This window comes from Notolepis coatsorum, assembly GCF_963971535.1.
Source record: "Notolepis coatsorum genome assembly, chromosome: 10".
NCBI classification, from domain to species: Eukaryota; Metazoa; Chordata; class Actinopteri; order Aulopiformes; family Paralepididae; genus Notolepis; species Notolepis coatsorum.
Genome location: NC_140174.1, coordinates 36239532 through 36264382, shown reverse-complemented (window position 1 = coordinate 36264382; position 24851 = coordinate 36239532). Strand labels below are relative to the sequence as shown.

Genomic DNA, 24851 nt, shown 5'->3' with positions numbered 1-24851 from the left:
CGCATTCTGTGTCTCAATCTGTCTCTCACTCGCTCACCGTCTCTCTTTCTCTGTCTTATCTCCTTTTCTCTCCCCCAATATATCTCTCATTCTCTCACCCCCCCTCCTCTCTCTCTGCCTGCTTGTTCTCTCTCTCTCTCCGTCCTCATCTCCCTCTCCTCTCTCTCTCTCTGCCTGCTTGTTCTCTCCTCTCTCTGCCTGCTTGTTCTCTCTCTCTCCGTCCTCATCTCCCTCTCCTCCCTCTCTCTCTGCCTGCTTGTTCTCTCTCTCTCTCTCTCCGTCCTCGTCTCCCTCTCCTCTCTCTCTCTCTGCCTGCTTGTTCTCTCTCTCTCTCCGTCCTCGTCTCCCTCTCCTCCCTCTGTGAAATGGCAGCGTGGCCTGTCCTTGTCTGACAGTGAAACAGGGTGGGTTTTCCTCCTGTGAGGAACAGTCCTCTCGGCTGCTGTCAGTGTCATGTTGACAAGGTTGTGTGTTGAAGCCACAGGCAGTGGAGCAAGCAGGTGTGTAACTGCAAGTAAATATGCTGCTGCGGTGGGGGAGTGTGTGTGTGTGGGGGGGGGGGGGGTGGGTTAGGTTATGGTTATGCTTAGGTTAAAGTTAAGGTTAGGGCTGGAGTTAGGATTGGGTCCCTTTTCAAAAACATGGCCCCTGCTTATTATCGCTACAAACCAGCACCATTTTTTATTTTTTTTACTAGGGGTGGGAATCTGAAAAAAATTAAGAATCGAGATTCTATCTTCTAAGATTTAAAAGATTGATTCACAAATTCCAAAGATCTTATACAAAAGAAAAATCCTACAGTACAGAATAGAAATCTAGAATTATCAAATTGCCTAGATAGGGAATCGATAATTGATTTTAAACTCGAATCGTGAGACTCCTAAAGATTCACACCCCCGATTCTTTACCTGCAGTTACCTCCTCGTGTCTCGAGCGACGCCGTGGAGCCCTCCGTTTCACCCCAGCTCCTCCTCAACCCCGAGAAGTGCTTCTGCTGGGAATCACAAGAGGAAGCGGCCGCCCTCCACTTTGATTGGAACCACGTTCCCTCTGTTCTGCCGCTGAAAAAAAAGGGGGGGGTGGGGGCGGAGAGAGAGAGAAAAGGGAAAGTGGCTCTTTTGTAGTTGGTAGGCGTGAAAGATGCAGTGCAGATGAAAAGCATATGATTTGATCAAACACTCTCTGTGGTCGTTACCTAACCAGGCACTAGGTAGAGTCGGCAGGCATGAAGGCGCCGGAGAGTCCCATCCAGCGGGGCTGGAGTGACCCCTAGTGGCCGAGAGCAGCGGTGACACGCAGGCCCGGGTTGAGCTTTTCCATTGCAGTACGACGAGGCGATGACTCCTTCTTGCTTCTTCTGGGGGGTTTTCACATCGCTCTGTCAGCCAGGCCATTACTTTTCAATTTGTTTTCTACTTTGCTCAGACGCTTCTGTTGCTTTGTTGTTCATGTTTTCATCAGCCCTCTCCCCCTCACACACATCCAATCTCCCTCTGCGGCTGCTTCTGTAGTGGCTGTGAAGCGGCTGTTATTTTGCGCTATTATTTCCCACAGGAGTGTGATGGCTCTAATACACTCTCCCTCTGCTCTGCTCTCTTCTCTTCTCCTCTTCTCTGCTCTCCTCTCCTTTGCTCTCTTCTCCACCAATCTCCCCTCCTCTCTGCACTCTCTCTGCACTCTGTTCTCTTCTCTCCTCTTCTCCTCTCCTCTGTGCTCTCTCCTCTTCTCTGTGCTCTCTCCTCTTCTCTGTGCTCTCTCCTCTTCTCCCCTCCTCTGTGCTCTCTCCTCTCCTCTGTGCTCTCTCCTCTTCTCCCCTCCTCTGCACTCTCTCCTCTCTTTACTATCCTCTCCTCCAGCCCTCCTGTCCTCCTGGTGTGAGGAGCTGGGACGCCTCCTTCTCCTCCGTCACCAGAAGAACAGACAGAACGAGCCCCCGGGGAAGGTCCCCATGCAGCCCCCCATGAGCTCCATGAAGCCCACCCTCTCACACGGGTCAGTGTACACACGCCACTCTGTGTGTGTGTGTGTGTGTGTGTGTGTGTGTGTGTGTGTGTGTGTGTGTGTACAGACAGACAGACCAGTCCCCAGTGGGAAAAGCCCCTCACACTCTCTCCATGAAGCCCAGGAGTTCTTATGGATCAGTGGGCAGACAAAACGCCAGACTAACCGCTTGTAACACAGTCAATAGGAACAAGTACGACCTTCCAATCCCAGCGTTGTGTAGTTAATCATTACAATACGCAGTCAAATGACAGTGCCAAGTGAGACAACTGATGATTTTATTATCCAACAGTAAATCCGTTTGTCTTCCCCCATATCGTTCATCAAATAATACTTTGTCCTCTGCTCAATATTACAAATATTTGTTTAGTTTTTCCTAACATGGGGGTGTTATTCTTTTATTTTCTTCTGTCCTTTTCAGTGATGGGTCTTTTGCCTATGATTCGGTTCCATGGCAACAGAACAACAGCCAACCCCCCGGGTCGTTGTCCGTGGTCACCACGGTGTGGGGCGTGACCAACACCTCGCAGAGCCAGGTGAGGGCCCATAACACCCTGCGTGTGTTACCTGACCTGCACCGGAGATGGTAGATGAGAAAAGATTAACACTGTGATCGCCGGACAAGTCTCAAACAAATGTGTTTTTCACTGAATCTACAAGTCAGAAAAGCGTCCATTTAGTGTAAAAAAAATTCAGGACACATTCAACTTGCAAGGGAATATTTACCTTGATTTCAATGGTAGAGAAAATAATAGAAACATACAGAGGGAATGGCGCTTGTGCCCGCTCTGGTCTCCTAAAGAGGTGTCTTGTGTAACAAGTGTAGTGTGTGTAGTGTGAGAAGGACCTGGTTAGTCTCCTTTTTGAAATGCTTCTGCCTGCACTAATGGAGTAGGAGTGGATCCCTCAGAGACGATAGATTTCAATGAGATCGACTTCTAATCAGGAGATGTTGTATTAGCGACATATTCGGACACATAACGGGTATAGTATTTAGACGTGGTTCACTAAAATTCAACCAGAGTTAAGTTTTAGTTTTAAATTCTCCAAAAATAGGGACGCTCCGATATTGATATCGGATACCGGCGCCGATATCACTAAAATAGCTGGATCGGGTATCGGTAAAAAAATATATATATACTGTATATACATATATTATTTTTTTTATATAATATAATAAGAAATAAAATAAGAAATAACAATTCAGTACATTTATATCTGTGTTAATTTGTTACATTTAGTTTCACTAAGTTAGGAAAGTAATGTTTTAAGTCAAGCCTGATGTTGCCTTGCACAAAAGAATGATCCCAGTCTCTTCCACACAGTGAGGCATACAGTTTATTAATTGAACAATGGGTATTTACATTTATATTTAGTCATTTAGCTGACTCTTTTATCCAAAGCGACTTACAAGTTCTGTATGACAAGTCATCAGGAAGGGCACAACTCTTATCAGCTGAGTAAAAATGTTCATCAAAGTGTTGAGTGCTACAGTGTAGGTTAGTATATTAGGACAAGTGCATGTAGGGTTAGATAAAAAATAAAAAAATGTATTTCAGATAGGGATGTCCGATATTATCGGCCGATATTGGCATTCAATTGTGATATCGGAAAATATCGGTATCGGTTAAAGAAATAAAAATAAAATCTTTTTTACATTTATTTAACCTTTATTTACCCAGGCAAGCAAGTAAGAACCGATTCTGATTTTATTTATTGTCAAAAGTATGCATAATGTTGTGTTAATTCCACGACAAGAGATATGTAATGTTAATGACCTGAAATGATTACGTTTTTTTGGGGGGGAAACCCTGCATATATCGGTATCGGTTGATATCGGTATCGGAAATTAAGAGTTGGACAATATCGGTATATCGGTATAGGTAAAAAAGCCAATATCGAGCATCCCTAATTTCAGATAATGGTATCGGATCGGTAATCGGTATTGGCCAATACCCAAAGCCACGTATCGTATCGGGACTGAAAAAGTTGGATTGGTGCATCCCTAATTGTCCTTACTTTGAGACCTCGCAAGTCGCAACTCAAAACTCTTACTACAACATCTACTTTCCCAGAATTACAACCTGAAATAAAATTTCAAGAGAATTCCTTGAAAGGTTTGGTCCTCATCCGTTTTAACGTACCTATCCCTGTACAGGTGCTGGGCAACCCCATGGTCAACAACAACCCTATGAACCCCGGGGGAAACCCAATGGGCCCGGGCATGTCCGGTAACAACCAGGGAATGAACTCTCCCCAGTTCCCCGGGCCTCAGCAGCAGTTCCCCAACAAAGGCAACCCCAACCAGGGCTACATGCAGCAGGGGATGTACGGGCGACCCAACTACCCCGGCGGAGGGGGCTTCGGTGGCAAGTGAGTGTCTGAACAGAGAGTGTGAACAGAGAGTGTCAACAGAGGGTGTGAACAGAGAGTGTGAACAGAGAGTGTGAACAGAGAGTGTGAACAGAGAGTGTGAACAGAGTGTGAACAGAGAGTGTGAACAGAGAGTGTGAACAGAGAGTGTGAACAGAGAGTGTGAACAGAGAGTGTGAACAGAGTGTGAACAGAGAGTGTGAACAGAGAGTGTGAACAGAGAGTGTGAACAGAGAGTGTGAACAGAGTGTGTGAACAGAGAGTGTGAACAGAGTGTGTGAACAGAGTGTGTGAACAGAGAGTGTGAACAGAGTGTGAACAGAGAGTGTGAACAGAGTGTGAACAGAGTGTGTGAACAGAGAGTGTGAACAGAGTGTGTGAACAGAGAGTGTGAACAGAGTGTGAGAACAGAGAGTGTGAACAGAGTGTGTGAACAGAGTGTGTGAACAGGGAAATAAGATTTTGGACGTGTAGAGGTATTTACCATGAGTAAGGAGTAAGGATGTACTCAGTCAAATTTAGAATTTGTGTTCTTATGCACGATACAAAAGCGGGCTGAAAAATAATTTATTCGTGCCGCGCTCAGCGCCTAACGCCACACACACACACACACACTCACACACACACGTTGTGAAATCTGTGAAAAACAACTCTGATTAACCCAAAACTGGTAACATAGATTCCTTACCTCAGATCAGATGTTCTGCAAAAAGATGAATCCAATTCCTGATCGCCATTCCAAATATTGATCGCGTTTATTGATCCAACGTTATAGTCCGAAACGCATGAGCCAAGCTGCTTCCAGCCTCACCAGTGTATCTGGTAACACGACACTGCTTGCCAGAGATGGGGAAACCCTGGGGCGGAGTTTTTCTCTGATGCACTTTTTCACTCAATCCAATCCAATGATGTGCATTACCATCCGGGAGACGATAGGGGGCGGTATTTGCCCTTTTCTAGCTCAGAGCCATTCCCAATGATAATGTCAGGCTGGACGGATGAAAAATGAATGGATATCGCTAATAAAAGAAATAACGATTAAATAACGAGAAATCTCGTTATTGGCAAACAACGCATGGCGGCCAACAACGAGATTTCTCGTTGTTGGCAAACAATGTGTTAAAGGAAAACGCCAACATTTTGGGAAATTAGCTTATTTGCCATCTTCCCTGGAGTTAGACAAGAAGATACATACCTTTGTTGTCTCTGTGCGTGCAGTAGGCTTAGGGAACACCCGCTCCGTTAGCTTAGCTTCATCACTGGAAGTAGGTCAGACTTGTACCCTCAAGTTCCCTACAGTTCCCTACAGTCACGAAAGGATCCGAACCGATTGAAGTTTATGGATACCATGACTTAAACTCCTCTTACCTTGACGATTAAAAGCCTCCCCAATTTAGAAAACAGTATTCCCATGGCTGGTGTTGATATGCTGCTACTGTAGCTAACGAAAAACAACAACCGGACACTCAAGCAGATAACGAGGGTAATATCTTCCGGTCGGGGGGGTTTCAAAATAAAAGAGCGACGTCTATAGCAGCGGAAATACGTTTATTTTGTACATTATCTAACGTTAACACGAACCTAAACTAACTTTAGGTTAGTTGTAACGTTAGTTTAGGTTCGTGTTAACATTAGATAATGTACAAAATAAACGTATTTCCTCTGCTATAGACGTCGCTCTTTTATTTTGAAACCCCCCCGACCGGAAGATATTACCCTCGTTATCTGCTTGAGTGTCCGGTTGTTGGTTTTCGTTAGCTACAGTAGCAGCATATCAACACCAGCCATGGGAATACTGTTTTCTAAATTGGGGAGGCTTTTAATCGTCAAGGTAAGAGGAGTTTAAGTCATGGTATCCATAAACTTCAATCGGTTCGGATCCTTTCGTGACTGTAGGGAACTGTAGGGAACTTGAGGGTACAAGTCTGACCCACTTCCAGTGATGAAGCTAAGCTAACGGAGCGGGCGTTCCCTAAGCCTACTGCACGCACAGAGACAACAAAGGTATGTATCTTCTTGTCTAACTCCAGGGAAGATGGCAAATAAGCTAATTGCCCAAAATGTTGGCGTTTTCCTTTTAATGGTGCATACAATTGAATAAAATACATTATAAAAACACAGGACACAGTTAAAAACAGCAGCAGTCTAAACGTATAGTTTAGAAAAACTAAGACTACATAAACACGTAGACTATGTAATTACTATTTTTAAACCAGAACATCAATGTATCTAATTATTCACAAGTACATTTCATAACCACAAGTGGATCAACACTGGGGAGAGTGCATAGAGTTGTGTGAGAGAGAACATTCACAGCACAGTGTCTTCACTGACATCAAGTGCAAATTCCAAACAATTAAAGGAACAGGCCAACATTATGGGAAATGTTGTTTACCGTCAGTCAAGAAGATGGATACCAATTTCCTCTCTGCGCATTCAGTAGAAAGCTAACCGGCTACACGTTGCAACAGTGAATGGAAGCGGATGAGATGCTAGCTAGCTGGCCAATCAACACCTCTCCCAGAGTTTTAAGATAGCTAGCCGCTTCCAGTCATTGCTGCTAAGCTAGGCTAATGTGCAGCCGGATAGCTTCCTACTGGACGCACAGAGAGGAAACTGTTATCTATCTTCTTGTCTGACTCTGGAGAAGATGGAAAATGAACATTCCCATAATGTTGGCATGTTCCTTTTAAGCAGGTATTATAGCACGACACATTGAATAGTTCAATCTATGTGTCATTTGTTGGGTTATATCGAAAAGCCCCAGTTTCAGAGTTGTGCGAGGAAACGTGTGCTTCAGGAAGGGAACTTCTTTTGTTGCAGATTTTATTTGCCAAGCTTGGGAGAGAAGGCACAATACTAGTTTGTTTAAAACCAAGCTGTAATCTGTATGCATGTAATCTGTATTTAGATGATTAAATGTAATGTAATAATGGAACACCACAACAGTATTTTTCTGTGCATGACACAAAAACAAAATAATCAATCAATCCTATTATGTTTTTTTTGGTCTGAGGTACTCAAGTGTCTTTTCTCGTTACCATAGTTACCCCGGGGGCCCCAACGCTGGTCCTGGTGGGATGGGCATCCCTCCCCACTCCCGTCCTCCCTCGGACTTCACCCAGCCTGCCGCCGCAGCGGCCGCCGCTGCTGTCGCTGCCGCCGCCGCCACGGCAACCGCCACTGCCACTGCCACCGTGGCCGCCCTGCAGCAGGAGACGCAGAACAAGGACATGAACCAGTATGGACCGGTAAGAACGAGAAAAGCCAACGGACGATATGATGTGACGTCTGTTGAGATTACCTATACATCCACAAGGACAAACTGATATTGCAGTATTAGTTACTGTACGTTCTTTGCACTTTTTGCTAGTAAAACAATGTTTTGATGAACGTCTAAGTGGGTATTCAAGTTGGTATTCTTACTAGAGAGCACTATAGTGGGGGATTGAGAGAAGGTGTAGTAAATTTAACATGATTGTTGACAAAACAAGTGTACTTAGTCAATAGTTAGTGAACAAAGAGTGGGCAAAGACCATAGCAAGCAAGCATTTAGCCAAAAACAATCTTACCTTAAGAACTCTTATATAATTATAATTATTAACTGATCATTTTCAATATTGTACCAGAGAAGAATCAGCTCATTCTTTATGATGTATAGTATGATATGTAATCTCACATTTTCGTGGTACCTTTCTTTAGGTAACAAATTTCGAGGTCCGTTCTGAAATCCTGACCGAGGCCAGTTCTGTCTTCCAGATGAGTTCCTCTTTCCAGATGGGACCGACCCAGACCTACAACAGCCAGTTCATGACCCAACCGGGACCCCGAGGACCCCCGTCCATCCCAGGGAACATGGGCCCGGGCATGAACCCTTCCAACATGGGCGGGCCCCCAATGGGGATGAACCAGCCCAGGGGCCAGGGCATGGGGTCTTTCCCAGGTCATGGCCAAAGGATGCCCCAGCAAGGCTACGCTGGTCCCAGGCCCCAGGGCATGAGCATGCAGGGCATGAAGAGACCCTACCCCGGGGAGGTGAGTGGATCTGGACATTTCGCACAAGCAGTTGATAGGGGCTTTCCTTGTAGTTGTGGTCAAAGCAGCATACAATGTCATTGCAGCGTTGTGGGTTTGAATCTGTCCATCTTTCCTGTCATTCTCAAACTGTACTGTCCGATAATGCAAACATTTCTTCAAAATTATGAACATTGTGTTTTCAAATGCAAGTATTCCAAATAACATAATTTAACCCTATCTTACCCAACATGTCCTTCTCGCCGCCCTCCCCCAGCCTAACTATGGTGGCCAGCAGTACGGACCAAACAGCCAGTTCCCTAACCAGCAGGGGCAGTACTCCACGCCCAGCCCCTCTAGGCCGATGCCCTCCCCCAACTACCCCGGCCAGAGGATGCCAGGCCAGCAGATCCAGGGCCAGTACCCCTCGCCGAGCGGTGCGATGGGCCAGTACTACAAGGTAGGAGAGCAACCGCAGCACCAACACCCATTCTGGTACCGAGCCTAAAATATTATGAGGTATCGGGACAATTTCCCTAATACTAAAGCCTGATGCCAAGAGCCATGTGTAACATGTCAGGAGTCAAAGCAAAACCACTTGATTTTCTGCATAATACAATACATAGAAAGATGCTAGATGTATCTAGTAGAGAAAATGAATTATAATCTGAATAATTTAAATAAAATAATGTGGTACGGACCTCCACGAGCAGTATTTGGAATGGCGATCAGATAATTGGATTATTTCTTTTGCATTACATCAGATACAAGGTAAGAACACTATATATAAATTTGATCGTTGATCTGATATTTATTTCTACCCCGATCGACGCTGTCTCTCTGTGTGTGTGTGCGTGTGTGTGTGTGTGTGTGTGTGTGGCTGTGTGCCGTTGGGTGGGAGGAGGGGACTGGGGGAGCCCCGCGGTCCAGGGCTCTTTTCATTCTTGCATGAGGAAGGATAATAATGATGATCTAGCGTTGATTTCAGGAAGATTCGATAATCAGGCGAAAAATGACGACGTGTTTAGTGTATTCCACTAAAGGGCTATTATCGCGTCTTTTCCTGGAATTACTCTGAAGCACCAAAACTATACTCATATTCAAAACGGTATCAAACGGAAATGTACCGATGAAAAAACTATCCGTTTTGTACATGTTCACTGGAAGCAACTCACTGATAATCGACGGGTGTATTAGACCCATAGCTATAATTTAAGATATATTTTAAGCACTCGCAAATCTCGCAGTCCGGCCCATTGATTAAAGCGGTGGCGTTCTAGACCTATATCGGGCATATCGCTCCGGCACTGAATGAGTTAATGATCATGTTTTGTCTTTTCTTATTACAGCAAGAGCCACCTTTCAACGGCCAAACCAATAACTTCCCTGGGAGTGGGTATCAGTACAACCAGGGCAATATGAACGGGGTAAGTTGATTACTCTTGAGATAGAGGTGGCCACAGTCTTGTTTACCTGCAGTCTCAGTGGCCAGCTACGTTTACCTGCAGTCTCAGTGGCCAGCTACGTTTACATGCAGTCTCAGTGGCCAGCTACGTTTACATGCAGTCTCAGTGGCCAGCTACGTTTACATGCAGTCTCAGTGGCCAGCTACGTTTACATGCAGTCTCAGTGGCCAGCTATGTTTACCTGCAGTCTCAGTGGCCAGCTACGTTTACATGCAGTCTCAGTGGCCAGCTACGTTTACATGCAGTCTCAGTGGCCAGCTACATTTACCTGCAGTCTCAGTGGCCAGCTACGTTTACATGCAGTCTCAGTGGCCAGCTACGTTTACATGCAGTCTCAGTGGCCAGCTATGTTTACCTGCAGTCTCAGTGGCCAGCTACGTTTACATGCAGTCTCAGTGGCCAGCTACGTTTACCTGCAGTCTCAGTGGCCAGCTACGTTTACATGCAGTCTCAGTGGCCAGCTACGTTTACATGCAGTCTCAGTAGCCAGCTACGTTTACCTGCAGTCTCAGTGGCCAGCTACGTTTACATGCAGTCTCAGTGGCCAGCTACGTTTACCTGCAGTCTCAGTGGCCAGCTACGTTTACATGCAGTCTCAGTGGCCAGCTACGTTTACCTGCAGTCTCAGTGGCCAGCTACGTTTACATGCAGTCTCAGTGGCCAGCTACGTTTACCTGCAGTCTCAGTGGCCAGCTACGTTTACATGCAGTCTCAGTGGCCAGCTACGTTTACATGCAGTCTCAGTGGCCAGCTACGTTTACATGCAGTCTCAGTGGCCAGCTACGTTTACCTGCAGTCTCAGTGGCCAGCTACGTTTACCTGCAGTCTCAGTGGCCAGCTACGTTTACATGCAGTCTCAGTGGCCAGCTACGTTTACATGCAGTCTCAGTGGCCAGCTACGTTTACATGCAGTCTCAGTGGCCAGCTATGTTTACCTGCAGTCTCAGTGGCCAGCTACGTTTACATGCAGTCTCAGTGGCCAGCTACGTTTACATGCAGTCTCAGTGGCCAGCTACATTTACCTGCAGTCTCAGTGGCCAGCTACGTTTACATGCAGTCTCAGTGGCCAGCTACGTTTACATGCAGTCTCAGTGGCCAGCTATGTTTACCTGCAGTCTCAGTGGCCAGCTACGTTTACATGCAGTCTCAGTGGCCAGCTACGTTTACCTGCAGTCTCAGTGGCCAGCTACGTTTACATGCAGTCTCAGTGGCCAGCTACGTTTACATGCAGTCTCAGTGGCCAGCTACGTTTACCTGCAGTCTCAGTGGCCAGCTACGTTTACATGCAGTCTCAGTGGCCAGCTACGTTTACCTGCAGTCTCAGTGGCCAGCTACGTTTACATGCAGTCTCAGTGGCCAGCTACGTTTACCTGCAGTCTCAGTGGCCAGCTACGTTTACATGCAGTCTCAGTGGCCAGCTACGTTTACCTGCAGTCTCAGTGGCCAGCTACGTTTACATGCAGTCTCAGTGGCCAGCTACGTTTACATGCAGTCTCAGTGGCCAGCTACGTTTACATGCAGTCTCAGTGGCCAGCTACGTTTACCTGCAGTCTCAGTGGCCAGCTACGTTTACCTGCAGTCTCAGTGGCCAGCTACATTTACCTGCAGTCTCAGTGGCCAGCTACGTTTACCTGCAGTCTCAGTGGCCAGCTACATTTACCTGCAGTCTCAGTGGCCAGCTACGTTTACATGCACAGAGTAACCCGGCTATTGGCCATAGTCCAGTTAAAGGAACACGCCAACATTGTGGGAAATGCACTTAGCGTCTTCTCCAGAGTCCGACAAGAAGATAGATACCAATTTCCACTCTGTGCGCTCAGTAGAAAGCTATACGGATATGGACCACTAGCCTAGTTGTTGGCCAAAAACAACTCTCCCGGAGTTTTAAGCTAGGCCAGTAGTCCGTATCCGTTTCCATTCATTTGTGCTAACCTAGGCTAGCTTGCGGCCGGATAGCTTTCTACTCAACGCACAGAGAGGAAGTTGGTATCTATCTTCTTGTCAGACTCTGGAGAAAACGGTAAGTGCATTTCCTATAATGTTGGCATGTTCCTTTAAGGTCTTATAAGGTTGAGCACATTCAATAACCTGCATTTCTAAATATCCCCATTTCCATGAATAAACCAATTACCAATTATCACACTGTACATAATGTGAACATATGCTTTTAAAGGTGCTATAGATAAGATTTGTATGTAAAGGTGCTATAGATAAGATTTGTATGTAGAGTAAAAAATTATTGATAATGAATTCATAATTTTAAACATTTTGGCGGGTCCAAAATGAATGTTGTTTACATGTATATGTATCCCCTCCCTACTTCCCATTTCCCAACATGGAATGCACCTGATTGGATAGATGACATGCTGGTGCTCTAGTGCGACATCTAGTGGCTGAATATTATCTATAGCACCTTCCAATTGATTTCTTCTTCTTCTTTATTTGTACCCTCTTCGCAGCCACCCAGACCGGTGGGCAACTACCCCCACTCCCCCGTGCCGGGCAACCCCACTCCTCCCATGACCCCAGGAAGTAATATCCCTCCGTACCTGTCGCCCACCCAGGACGTCAAGCCCCCCTTCCCTCCAGACATCAAACCAAATATCACTGCACTTCCTCCTCCTCCAGGTGCGTGTCATATAATCTCGTGTTATATTATTGTATTATTAAAATCATGTCACTGTATACAGAGAAGATGTTGAATTATGGGTAACCTAATTTGTTTTTAGCGTCTTTTGGGAATGGCCTATTTTGAGGACTTGGGGTATTACTTGGGTGTTTGTCCGTGTATGTTTATGTGCGTCTTCATCCATTCAGTCTGAGGAGTTACAAAGCACTAGTCTAGTGCACCTGTTGGTTTGGACTCACCCCCGTCTCCCCTCTCTCCCACGTAGCCAACCCCAATGAGGAGCTGCGCTTGACGTTCCCAGTGAGGGATGGTGTGGTCCTGGAGCCCTTCAGGCTAGAGCACAACCTGGCTGTCAGTAACCACGTCTTCCACCTACGACCCTCCGTACACCAGACCCTCATGTGGAGGTACTTCACCAGCACCCACAGTCGCAACATGTCGGACAGCCCTTGTCATCAGCAGCCACATTGAATTGTCATAGATCGGCAAACATAACCATATATATAACCATAGATATAGAATAATGATTATGTCATGTCTGTTGTTACGGAATAATGAATATTCCTATCTATATGGTTACACCTTTGTTGATGGGGTTTTTGTTCAAGAAAAAAAAGGTTGTTGAAGCGTTCCCAGAGCAGTCCCAGAGCAGCATCTATTCTAAGCTCCGTCCCAGATCATCTACGTTCCTACCTGTTCCTATATATCCCCCAAGGCGCTCTTGAGGGGGGTGCCCAGAAAAATAGAGAATAGTTGAATAATAATAATAATAATAATAATAATAATAATAATAATAATAATAATAATAATAATAATAATAATAATAATAATAATAATAATAATAAGTAATAGATTGGATTTGTAATGCACTTTTTGTTCGCTGGGATCCCAAAGTGCTACACTACAGGGTTAAAACATAGTTAAAAAAAAATAAGAATAACATAGTTATTAGTAAAAACAAATAAAATAGAATACAGAATAAAAGTAAGATAAAAATAGAACATAGTTAATAAAAAACATAGTATAAACAGACAATTTAAAAACAACAGCACAAGAAAATTAAAATAAAAGCTAACAGTCAAAGGCCTTTTTGAATAGGTCGGTTTTCAGGCCTGCTTTAAAAGAGTCCAGGCTCTGTGGTGGCCTCAGCTGGATGGGGCGGCTGTTCCACAGGCGTGGTGCAGCCGTGCAGAAGGCTCGGTCACCCATGGTGCAGAGCCGGGTATTGGGGACCTGAAGGAGCAGGCTACCTGCGGATTTGAGGGTGCGGGTGGAGGATTGTGGAGTGATGAGTTCCTGAAGGTAGAGGGGTGCGTGTCCGTTTATGCAGTTATGGGTGATCATCAGGATTTTGAATGTCCCTAACCCTAATGTTCTACTCACTAGAAGTTGGTACAGTGACGGAATGTATCAGAAGAGTGACTATTCTGATCGTAGGTTTCACTATCTACTCTGTTATCTCCCCACCTACAGTACAGACAATTACAGAATCCTGGACTAAGGCCATGGTTACACTGGGGGAAAGTCACATGTAACAACAGATATCCATTCCGATGGGGCTGCCTGGGACAACATGGGGGTCCTTGACAAGAAAACATTTCACATTCCATTTCCTGCCCGTCCGCAGGTCGGATCTGGAGCTGCAGTTTAAGTGCTACCACCACGAGGACCGTCAGATGAACACGAACTGGCCTGCGTCGGTCCAGGTCAGCGTCAACGCCACTCCGCTCACCATCGAGAGGGGCGACAACAAGACCTCCCACAAGCCCCTGCATCTGAAGCACGTGTGCCAGCCGGGGAGGAACACCATCCAGATCACCGTCACCGCCTGCTGCTGTGTGAGTGGACGCCTGAGAAACTAATGCCACCAGATTCAGATTCAGAGTTTTATTTGCCACATGGAAGTAATATAAATCATACAGTTTTCATACACAAACATAAATCCAGTTCTACCATGGGCAAAAGGAGCAGGAAGAAGAATAAATCTTATAATTACCTGCCCCCTATTCCTGAACTAGAAGAATAGACTTTTAATTTTCATTGCACAGTATACAACGAAATTTCAGGGGAGCTCCCACAGATGAGTTAAGGGGTGTAATAATATTTGTCAATTCAAAAAGAATTATAAAAATTAAATATTTAGTCATTATCAAATATGAATCTGAATAGTATCTTATTTCTTGCCCTAAACACAATTAACACTGTTTGAAACGTAACCATGTTTAATGATGTGATGATGATGATGGTGATGATAATAATGATGATGATGATGATGATGATGCTTTCTTCACAGTCGCACCTCTTCGTGCTGCAGTTGGTGCACAGGCCCTCTGTCCGCTCTGTTCTCCAGGGTTTACTGAAGAAGAGGCTGCTGCCCGCAGAGCACTGCATCACCAAAGGTACATGGACATGCTGACCTCCTTCTCTTGTCCTGTTCATGTCTAATGGGCTCATTAACATCTAATCAGTGCAGGGGGAAAACATATGCGGTTATTGCGTAGTTGTGCATGGAGTTGCTGAAAAGAAACTGAGCGCTGTTCCGTGAGAAAGTTGAACTTGAGTAAACTTTTGCTGTAACGCAACCCCTCCCAACACTGGTGGCCAATCGATCACAGCGGAAGACAAGGGAAGACAAGGGGGGGGGGGGGGGGGTTAAAAAGCTCACAGTATGATGTCACACAAATGGCCCATCCACACCAACCGAGCGAGGTGTCGCATTGTTGGATTAGATGAGAATGAGCCCTAAGCTTCAGTCAGTTCTGGGTTTGAGACTTTGATGTACCTTGAACTTGAGCTTCAGCCCCGGGTTCTGACTGAGCAGGGCTTGAAATTAAGAGCTTCCTTGGTCGGTACAAAACAGATTTAGGGATGGTCCCAGGACAGACACGTAAAAAAGTCTGAATTTATATACACTCAATTCAAGCACTTCTTAACCTCTTAAGCCTGATGGGTCCGTATTAAGTGATGTTGTGTTTCTTTTTCAAATGTAGCCAAGAGTAAATACCCTAATCCTATCAAAACAGCAGTCAGTGTATATTTTCAGCACTACGTTTGTATAAATCTCTGCGCATTGCATCGGAAACCGGATGATTTAGACGTGAGGACATGACACCGTCATGAAATCGTTGTAGTCCTAAGAAAGAGGAGACCCAGGGCTTTCGATGGATGTCAACATTTCATAAAACTACACTATATAAAAAATAGGGAAACAAGTCCAGGCACGCACTCCAGGTTTTTCACATTTATTGGCAGCCTGAAATCATATGACGTTTCGGTGTGAACACACATTCTTCAGAATGGCTTGCATGAAGGGTAAGCGACCCTAAACTCGAAGTTTATACAAGTCAAACAGGAAGTGACAACATAGGAAGTGACAACACATTTCAACAAGAGATCTGCACAAGAGTACAAAATACCACTTACAAGCACAACCTTTTCAGAAGCATGTAAATCAAAAAGATATATCTATATATATTATACAGAGTAGGCCTACATCTTAAACTACTGAAATATAAACACTCATGACCCATAGTAGCCGTCTTTCAATTATAAATATAAAGAATGATAAATGAAAATAAAGATAATTAATAAACAATCGAATGAAATGAAATAATCAAATGAAACCGGTCAAAACATTTCCCTCATTGAGGCCTCTAGGCTCTAAACAATCCAGAAAGTGAATATAAAAGCTTTCCCTTTGTAGCAAGAGCCTGTCTCTGTCACCGCCTCTTGGCGGTCTCAAGACTTGCTCTAAACCCATGTATTTTTAGCCAGAAATATCATGTACAAAATAATTAAAAAAAAAAATCATCTACCCTTTGTTCATTTTCTTAGATTTTTAGTACACTCGATCAAGAAGGTGCTGAATGAGCTCAGTGGCAATCTTTAACTTTTGGTCAATGTTAGCATGGTGTTATTCACCGTCAAATTCTATTCTCCTTTGGTTCATTGCAATTTACTCAAGCATAGTAACAGAAACAATATTTCTGACACTGGGAATACATTCCCTGAGGTCCATAGATGTCCCTAGATACCAAGAACATGCAAATGGACCTTGTAGAAGTGGAGCAATCTTTCATTTACCTAGGTATGTATTTTTAGGCGAATTTTCTGAAAATATGGCTAGGGATTAACAGGTTATGTTTGGGGCAGATACAATTGTAGTTTGGGATGGTTTCCGGGACAGTTGTGAAGAATAATTGTAAGACCTGTGACTGACCCCACTGCTTCTCGTCTTCCTGCCCCCACAGTCAAGAGGAACTTCAGCAGTGTAGCCGCTTCCTCTGGCAATGCCACTCTGAACGGAGAGGATGGCGTCGAGCAGACGGCCATCAAGGTTTCCCTAAAATGTCCAATCACCTTCCGGCGAATACAGCTTCCAGCAAGAGGTCATGACTGCAAACATGTCCAGGCAAGAGCTCTTGGGATAATTGACATATTTGTGAAAGTTACTCGATTTAAGCCCTCAAGGCACAAAGCTTTGTGCAGGATAGTGAGTGTCTGACACCAGTTTTTCTTGTCCTTTTCAGTGTTTTGATTTGGAATCATATTTACAACTCAACTGTGAGAGGGGAACATGGCGGTGTCCTGTGTGCAAGTAAGTGAAATGCCGCTTCTCTCACATCTAGAAATGAAACATATAAATGAAAAGAAATACGCACACTGGACTGAAAGATGAGACATTTCAATCCAACATGGCTCTTCGTCAGGTCCGTTTATTTCATTTAGAAATAAAACTCACTCAAGTAAAAGTAGGAGCAAATGCTTATTATAAAAGATTTAAGTATAATACTATTCAATGTACCTAAAAATTATTATAAATAAATACCCAGGGCGGCTGGGTGGCGCAGCGGACATTGCGCTCGTCACCAACGCAAGAGACACCGGTTTCGACTCCGGCTGTCGGCGTTGCCTCCGGCTTGGGCCGGCCGTCATACTAACTCAATTGGCAGAGTTAGCGGGTGGAAGTCGATGGGTGGTAATCTGGACGTTGTGGACAGTGACTCCTACAGGTCGGTTGGGGGACGCCTGCACAGCAGAGACAGGAAAATGGCGGGGGTAGTGTGAGCCTCCCACACGTTACACCTCGCCAAATGAGAGTCCGCGCTGGCAGGTGAAAAGATGTGACAGGCTGCCTCCACGTGTATCGGAGGGGACATGTGATGCAAGGCTTCTATCCTCCCTACAACCGACCAGTGGGCGGCATATGCGAGCAACGTTCAAGACAGGGGAGGGGAGAATTGGCACGGTTAAATTGGGATGGGGGAAACAAATTTAAAAAGTGGATCCAAAAAATATATATATATATACCCAATTAGTTACAATGGTAGTCAGACAGTGGTTGTCACAAGGTGGGAAGTTGGAAAGCATCTCTGACCTACGTGCGTTTGAGCTACTAGTTTATAGTTATAGTTTATATTTATAGCTTATAGTTTGTATAGATATAAATATACGTTGTGTACCATGTTTACAAATCTACTACGTTTGAGGAGCCGGGAAAAACGAGCATCTCACATTTTTTAAAGCTGTGACAATAAAATAATCTGAATCTAAATCTGAAAAACATGCACGCTCATGCTAAACTTTTTGGGCAATTTCTTCTCACAATTTATCTTGCATGAACTACAACTTGCAAAAACAGCTAATAACAACATTAACATTCATAAGTGGTGGCCATGTCGAAATTACGTTCAAGTTTCTTTATTAGTTGTCATACAGAAATACAGAATACTTTTGCATGAAATGCTTCTTTCTGTTTTGCTCCTGAGAGTGTGCTAGATAAAATAAAAAGATAGTATAAAATAAGTATAATATAAGTATAAAATAGAACTCAAGTACGTAAACGAGTGTAAACAAAACAAAAATTTTCAATATACATATATACAGTATATGTACAGTATATACAATGCAGATACAGTACAGTGTAAATGAAGTCAAAAGACGCTGAGGGTCGAGAAATCATACCCGAGTTTGCGACTAGGAACTTAGTTGCCATTTTGTTAGATCTTTCCTAGTAGGAAGTCGGAATTTCCGACCTCCGAGTTGTAATTGAATGTAGCATTAATTCCATAGATATTCTGTACTTCTGCCCACAATGCCTTTAACCGTAGTTCCTTTTAACTCTTGTAATGCCTCCCTTCACAGTAAAACAGCGTTGTTAGAAGGGTTGGAGGTGGACCAGTACATGTGGGGGATCTTGAACGCCATCCAAAAGTAGGTTACACCTGTTAATTAACGTCTCTATACATCTATAATAATAAATAATACATTTTATTTGGAGGCGCCTTTCAAAACACCCAAGGTCATATATTTCTTTCCCCCCCTCAGCTCGGAATTTGAGGAGGTTACGATCGACCCGACTTGTAGCTGGCGGCCGGTGGCCATCAAGTCGGACATCCACATCAAGGAGGATCCAGACGGACCTCTGGCCAAGAGATTTAAGACCATGAGCCCCAGCCAGATGATCATGCCTAATGTGATGGAAATGATAGCTCAGCTCGGCCCCGGCCCCTCGCCGTACCCGTCGCTACCCACTCAGCAGGGGGGCAACAACAGCGAATACGGCGGCCAAGGTAGGTTTGAGACTTTGCAGGGATTTTGTGTTGTCCTTTTTGAGGGCGTGTCTCTGATGTCATTGGAAAGGGCAAAAAGATTTATTTTTGCTTATTTTGTGTCTTAGGTAACAATTACCCGGGGCACGGGAACTTCGACTTCCCTCACGGTAACCCTGGTGGAACGGCGATGAATGACTTCATGCACGGCCCCGCGCTGTCCCACCCGCCAGACCTGCCCAACAGTCTGATGACCCAGGACAAGCCCCTCTCCCACGGCATGCCCGACTCAGTGAGTTGGAACTCCGTTGGTTTCTAATTCAACCAGTTACTAATCTATTCATTTTGTCATTATGATCACCTGATATTTGATCACCTATCGCTTGCCTACCAAGATGTCCGCGATGAGGATATAATCGAACACTATGAAAAGCGGCCACTGTTTTGTAGCGGCTCTTGTTTGCCGGGATATTGCATAAATCATCAGTATGATGTTATTTGGTCTGAATTATCTGTTCATTATGGTCTTTTTTAATAATCTCTCTCTCTCTCTCTCTCTCTCTCTCTCTCTCTCTCTCTCTCTCTCTCTCTCTCTCTCTCTCTCTCTCGTGTAGATACCTCATCCTGCCGGCACTGACCAGTCCCACAGTTCGTTGCAACAGAGCTTACACGGCCACGGCTCCCCCCACTCTGCCAGCCAACCAGGACAGCAGCTACACCACAGCGGGCCTCCTCAGGCCTCACGGCAGGCTCCACCCTCTCAGCAACAACAGCAGCAGCAGCAGCAACAACAGCAGCAACAACAGCAGCAACAACAACAACAACAACAGCAGCAGCAGTCTGGCCCTAACAACCACCCCCACGGCGACCTGGCCTTCAACCCTTCCAACAGCTTAGACAGCCAGGCAGGGGACATGCCCGAGCCTTCCTTGGATGTGAGTGCGGGTCGCCCCGATCATACAGTATTTATTAGAAGCATAAGGACATGGCAGGCACTAGGGGTGGGAATCGCCAGAGACCTCACGATACGATACTATCGCGATACTTGCGTCACTATACGATAGTATCGCAATACTAAATATATCGTGATACGCTGAGTATTGCGAATTATTATTATTATTATTATTATATTTTTTTTTTTATCAAATTTAATTTATTACCTTTTTTCAACTGCAAAGTAAAACTTTGTCAACATGTTTTATCTAATAAAATAAAGTTCAGTCTGTTCATCTCACTTCAATAATTTTTTATTGCAGAACATGGTATTTTCTCAAGCAGACAGATGTAAACACTGTGATCTGTGTTGCATGTACCTGACAAACTGAACTGTTTGTATTACAGTCATATTCCAACTTAACTGAATGCACATGTGTGTGTGTGTGTGTGTGGACTACTGTACTATTACAGGTATTGAAATGAACAATGCAAATTCCTTATACAGGGGGGGGGGGAAGAAGAAAAAAAATATGAATAATTAAATATCGATACTTGGCGTCCCTGTATCGATACAGTATCGCCACGTAAAGTATCGCGATACTACTACGTACCGATTTTTTTCCCCACCCCTCACTGCCGATCTCAGTTAGAATCTCTCTAATTCGAGCAATACACGGGCACAGGACATTAGCCTATGTAATGTAAAAATTTGGCAAACCGTGTCATGTCAGTTCCTCACTTTGAAATGCTTATCTAATGTTTTTTGTTGTTGTTTGTTTGTGTTTTTCACACCCCTCCACAGCTTCTACCTGAGCTGACTAACCCAGATGAGTTGCTGTCCTACCTGGATCCCCCAGACCTCCCCAGCAATAGCAACGACGACCTTCTCTCGCTCTTCGAAAACAACTGAGGTCGAACTTGGGACACAGATTTTAAAAAGAAAAAAAGAAAAAAAACATAAACTTCTCTCTCCGACTGCCCGGAGTTGACCCGGGACGGGAGGCAGTCGCACAGTACTTGACGAAACACAAAGATGCACTCCCTCTTCTCCTCTTCCTCTTCTCTTCTTCCTCTTGTACAGTTTTCATTCTCCAGCGCGGACTGACTGAAAGAAGTTTAAACTCAAAAAGACGTGGCGGTAGGTGAGGACTGCCTGCCCTCTTTGCCCTGCGGTGATACCTTTGAACTGTGCAGCTATATTCAGTTGATTTTTGTATGCCACACACGTGTGTTGTGTGCACATTAGGAAAAGAAAAAGTGTTGTAGCATTTTTTTTATTCACGTTTTGGTTTCTTTTTTCGAGAAGAAAACGGAATTCATTGTATAAAACAAGAGAAATAACTGAAAAGACCTGCGCTATCTGGCCAGTGTGCATTACGATCTCCATGTTGTTATTCCGATCGGAGAGGCTATAGCTTCCCAACGTCGCGGCACCTCCAGACTGATTTAGTAGCACTGTTTTTGTCAACCACACGTCATTTAAAAAGCACAAGAGATTATACGGCAACGCAAAAACAAATATCTCTCCTTAAAGGAAGGAATCAAGTGACATAATCAAGTAGAGTTTTTGTCTGTCTCAACCAAAATGTTTTTGTTTGCTTTTTTTCTCTCTTTGCAGCCCCCCCTGAGATTTCTTTTCAGGGCACGGAGTGGCTCGCACTTAGTCCACAAAGATAGTTATTTTTAGTTATTTTTTGCCTTTTTTTGTTTTTGTTTGTTTCGTTTTTTTCTTCATCCCATCTTCTCAAGGAGTAACAGCTGGAACAGAGAGGACTTGACCTCCCATCTTCTGGGAGAGGCTCCACCAAAAACAAACTCAAAGGCTGAAATGGGCATTTTCTATCCAAACAGCATTTTTTTTGTACTGCCGCGTAATACTGTATACATCCTGTACAGTTTTTAAATCCTCCCCACACAGGGGACAGCGACACAGATGAAAAAGCAAAGGTACAACAACGAGAGAGAATGGGGTTTCTATGACTACCCTGTTTGGGGTCTACTACCGGATTACAGCTTACGGCTCCCTTCTTCATGCTGTCTTGTTTCTGCATGGGCCCAGTGTTGCTCGTTCCTAAGGTTTTAGTTTAGTTTATTTTCTTCTTCTTCTTCTTCTTCTTCTTCGTTTTTTTGTTTTTTTGTTTTTGCAACATTACGTCTCTCTCTCCCTGTCAAATAATGTACTGTTTTAATAGTCAGCAACGTGCATGTGTGCCAAGCCCTCGTCTAGTGATGTTCCAAGTGGTAAAGAGATAGTGTGGTTTTATCAGTTGCTGTTTCCACAGCTTTGTTTGTTTGTTTGTTTGTTTGTTTGTTTGTTTGTTTGTTTGTTTGTTTGTTTTTCTCATTTCATACAGATTTTTTGTATGATTTATTTAACACTAACATTGAAGGGATAATGCTGACATCAGCGATAACATTTATCACATGTTTGCTGATGATGTTATGTTTGTGTTGATGTTTTTATTATTTTTATTTTTATTTTTTCGGTTGCTGCAAAGTAAAAAACGATCTCCATCAACGTTTGGGAAAACTGCTTCACGTCACCAAAGTTAGAGGGGGGATGAGAACAGAGGCGTTTGGTGTTTCGTTTGCTCGGTTCGGTGTACGTGTTTGAGAGCGTGTGTGCGTGCGTGTATGTGTGTGTGTGTGTGTGTCTCTTATTTGCGTGATGGGTTGTGATATTAATTTCAAAGATACAGGGGAAGACAAACCCAATTTATCCATCACTACAGTCCCGAGATGTTTATTTTTTATTTTTTAAGCAGTATTGGAGCGGACATTTTTGCCACATCTTTGTTTCTTTTCTTTTTTTTCAATTTCACTTTTTGAGAAGAGTGCTGTTGAGTATGCAAATGTATTATTTTTTAAGAAAAAGCTATTGTAATGTAAATATCATTGTGAATATTTTTGTACCATCTTGATAAATGTTTTGTCCTTTCATAATTGGTTGTCTAAGCCGAACCATGTGTCCTCCAAAAACAGCATCTTCTTTGTAGACTAGCCTACAATATCTTATCTTCTCGCCAATGGGTGAATCAATCCAAATGCCTCATAAGCTACTGTATGTACTGCAGGTCATTGTGCTTTCCATCCCCCCGTCCCCTGCCCCCCCCGTCCCTGTCCCCCCTCAGTGCACTCATATAGAAACTATAGTTTATAAACAGGAATATATCTGTCTTTCATCTCCAAGGTCTCCGTCCTTGGATCAGGTCATGTTAAACTTTCAGATGTCAAGCTCGGATAAAAAGCAATACTCATGTTTTTTTCTTTTTCTTTTAGCGCTCAAATGTATTAGAATCGGTAAAAGAACAAAGCGATAATGATTTCAGAAGCTGGGATGTTAGCTGGCTTTCAATGTAATTAGTGAACCGTGTGAATATCATAATTGTTGCTAATTGTCAATACACAAGTGGTAAAGATGCTATATCACAACCTTATTTTAAAGAAATTCATGCTATTTTTATTTTTGTTATGGAAAATGTGGCTTTTTTTAAAAGCTCAAGACCATTTAAATTTTTTTATCCCTTTATTTCTTTCTTTTGGTAAATTATTTTGTATTAGTTTTTCTTTTCTTATTAAACTGTAAGGTTAGAAATATAATTTCTTTCAATTGTAGCAATGTGCTGATTAAAACACCTTCAAATATGTAAACATTACATAAAACATCATTATGCATTAGAAGTTATGATTTGTTCCAGTATCAAAAGATTACATATTGCTTCCCATTTTTTTTGTCACAAACAGATATCTTTACCAATCCACTGCCACATTCATATTATTATTGTTTCTTTCCACTTGCTATCTGAATTGAAATGTTTTATCAATCCCATGGAGATAGCTTATCTTTTCACATTTAGTTTCTTATTTACATATGAGAACATTTTATGAATTAGAGACAGCAACCCCAAATCTGTAGTTGCACAATCATGACAAATGGCCATTTCTCTGGGGGAAATAATATTTAAAAAAGGAAGACTTGAAGAATTGAAAAAGAATTGAGAGGAAGAGGGCATTTCCACCTGTTCTGGCCTAGAAAGGATCTTTTTAGGGTGAGGCTGGGGCCAAAGTGTCCCACTGACGCCTGTACATATGTAAATGAACATAGAGACATGTGAACAGAAATGTATTCATTTTCCCTGGGAATGTGCATTGTTTTCTTCAGAATAATAAAAAGTTTGCAACCCCTCTACTGGAAGTGGCTAAATATGGAAAATTAAAACTTGTTTAGTTAACCCTTTCAGGTGCGAGTCCCCACGCCCCCCGTTCCCCATTAAAGTTATATCTTGTAATTCTACCACTCTATAGCTTTCAATGGTCATCAGCCATTGTGACACCATTAGAATGTTCAGTTCTCAAGATTCTAATCAAACCGGTGTGATTGTACACCTGAAAGGGTTAAGTGTCTGTGGAAAATCTCACATTTTGCCCTCCCCCCTCCCCTCTGTAATATATACTTTCATCTCTGTTAGGAGAACTGGGACAGCTATGTTTTACATGTAATATTTAGCCTAAGTGTTCTAGTCTATCACCTGTGTACTCTGAGGTGCTAAAGTAAAAATAAAAATAAAAAAAGTTACCAAGAAAATACCGGGGGGAACGCTTGGGGGCAGGGGAGAGCGACGTCTCGGGTCGGGGAGGGATGGGGGTCCAGAAGATTGTAACCAAATCCATAGTTTGTAAAAAATTTTGATATCATGATCAGATGGAAAAAGAAAAACAAGATGGTACAATCTAAGGTGATTCATGCAAAAATGTGGCCATTGTCTTCATGTTTGTACATTGTATGTACAATCATTTCATATTCTAAACTGGTCAGAAAATAAAGGAACTAATTGTGATTTTTAGTCTTGCAGAATTGTATGTAGTTAGATGATGTGACAA

At 43.5% G+C, this 24851-nt stretch overlaps 1 protein-coding gene across 1 annotated transcript in view; it reads left to right on the top strand.

Moving 5' to 3' along the window:
- LOC311236008 (zinc finger MIZ domain-containing protein 1-like) overlaps positions 1-24559 on the top strand; it is a 167215-nt gene extending 142656 nt beyond the window's left edge. Inside the window, exons 5-22 of the mRNA XM_084323577.1 lie at positions 1857-1992; positions 2423-2537; positions 4160-4374; positions 7421-7625; positions 8134-8409; positions 8666-8848; positions 9738-9815; positions 12314-12482; positions 12749-12890; positions 14111-14321; positions 14777-14882; positions 16734-16894; positions 17013-17080; positions 18628-18696; positions 18811-19055; positions 19163-19326; positions 19649-19969; positions 20773-24559. Coding sequence (XP_084179703.1) covers positions 1857-1992; positions 2423-2537; positions 4160-4374; positions 7421-7625; positions 8134-8409; positions 8666-8848; positions 9738-9815; positions 12314-12482; positions 12749-12890; positions 14111-14321; positions 14777-14882; positions 16734-16894; positions 17013-17080; positions 18628-18696; positions 18811-19055; positions 19163-19326; positions 19649-19969; positions 20773-20880 — 2972 coding nt within the window. The 3' untranslated portion in view covers positions 20881-24559. The remainder of the gene's footprint in view (positions 1-1856; positions 1993-2422; positions 2538-4159; positions 4375-7420; positions 7626-8133; positions 8410-8665; positions 8849-9737; positions 9816-12313; positions 12483-12748; positions 12891-14110; positions 14322-14776; positions 14883-16733; positions 16895-17012; positions 17081-18627; positions 18697-18810; positions 19056-19162; positions 19327-19648; positions 19970-20772) is intronic.
- Positions 24560-24851: the final 292 nt, after the last annotated feature.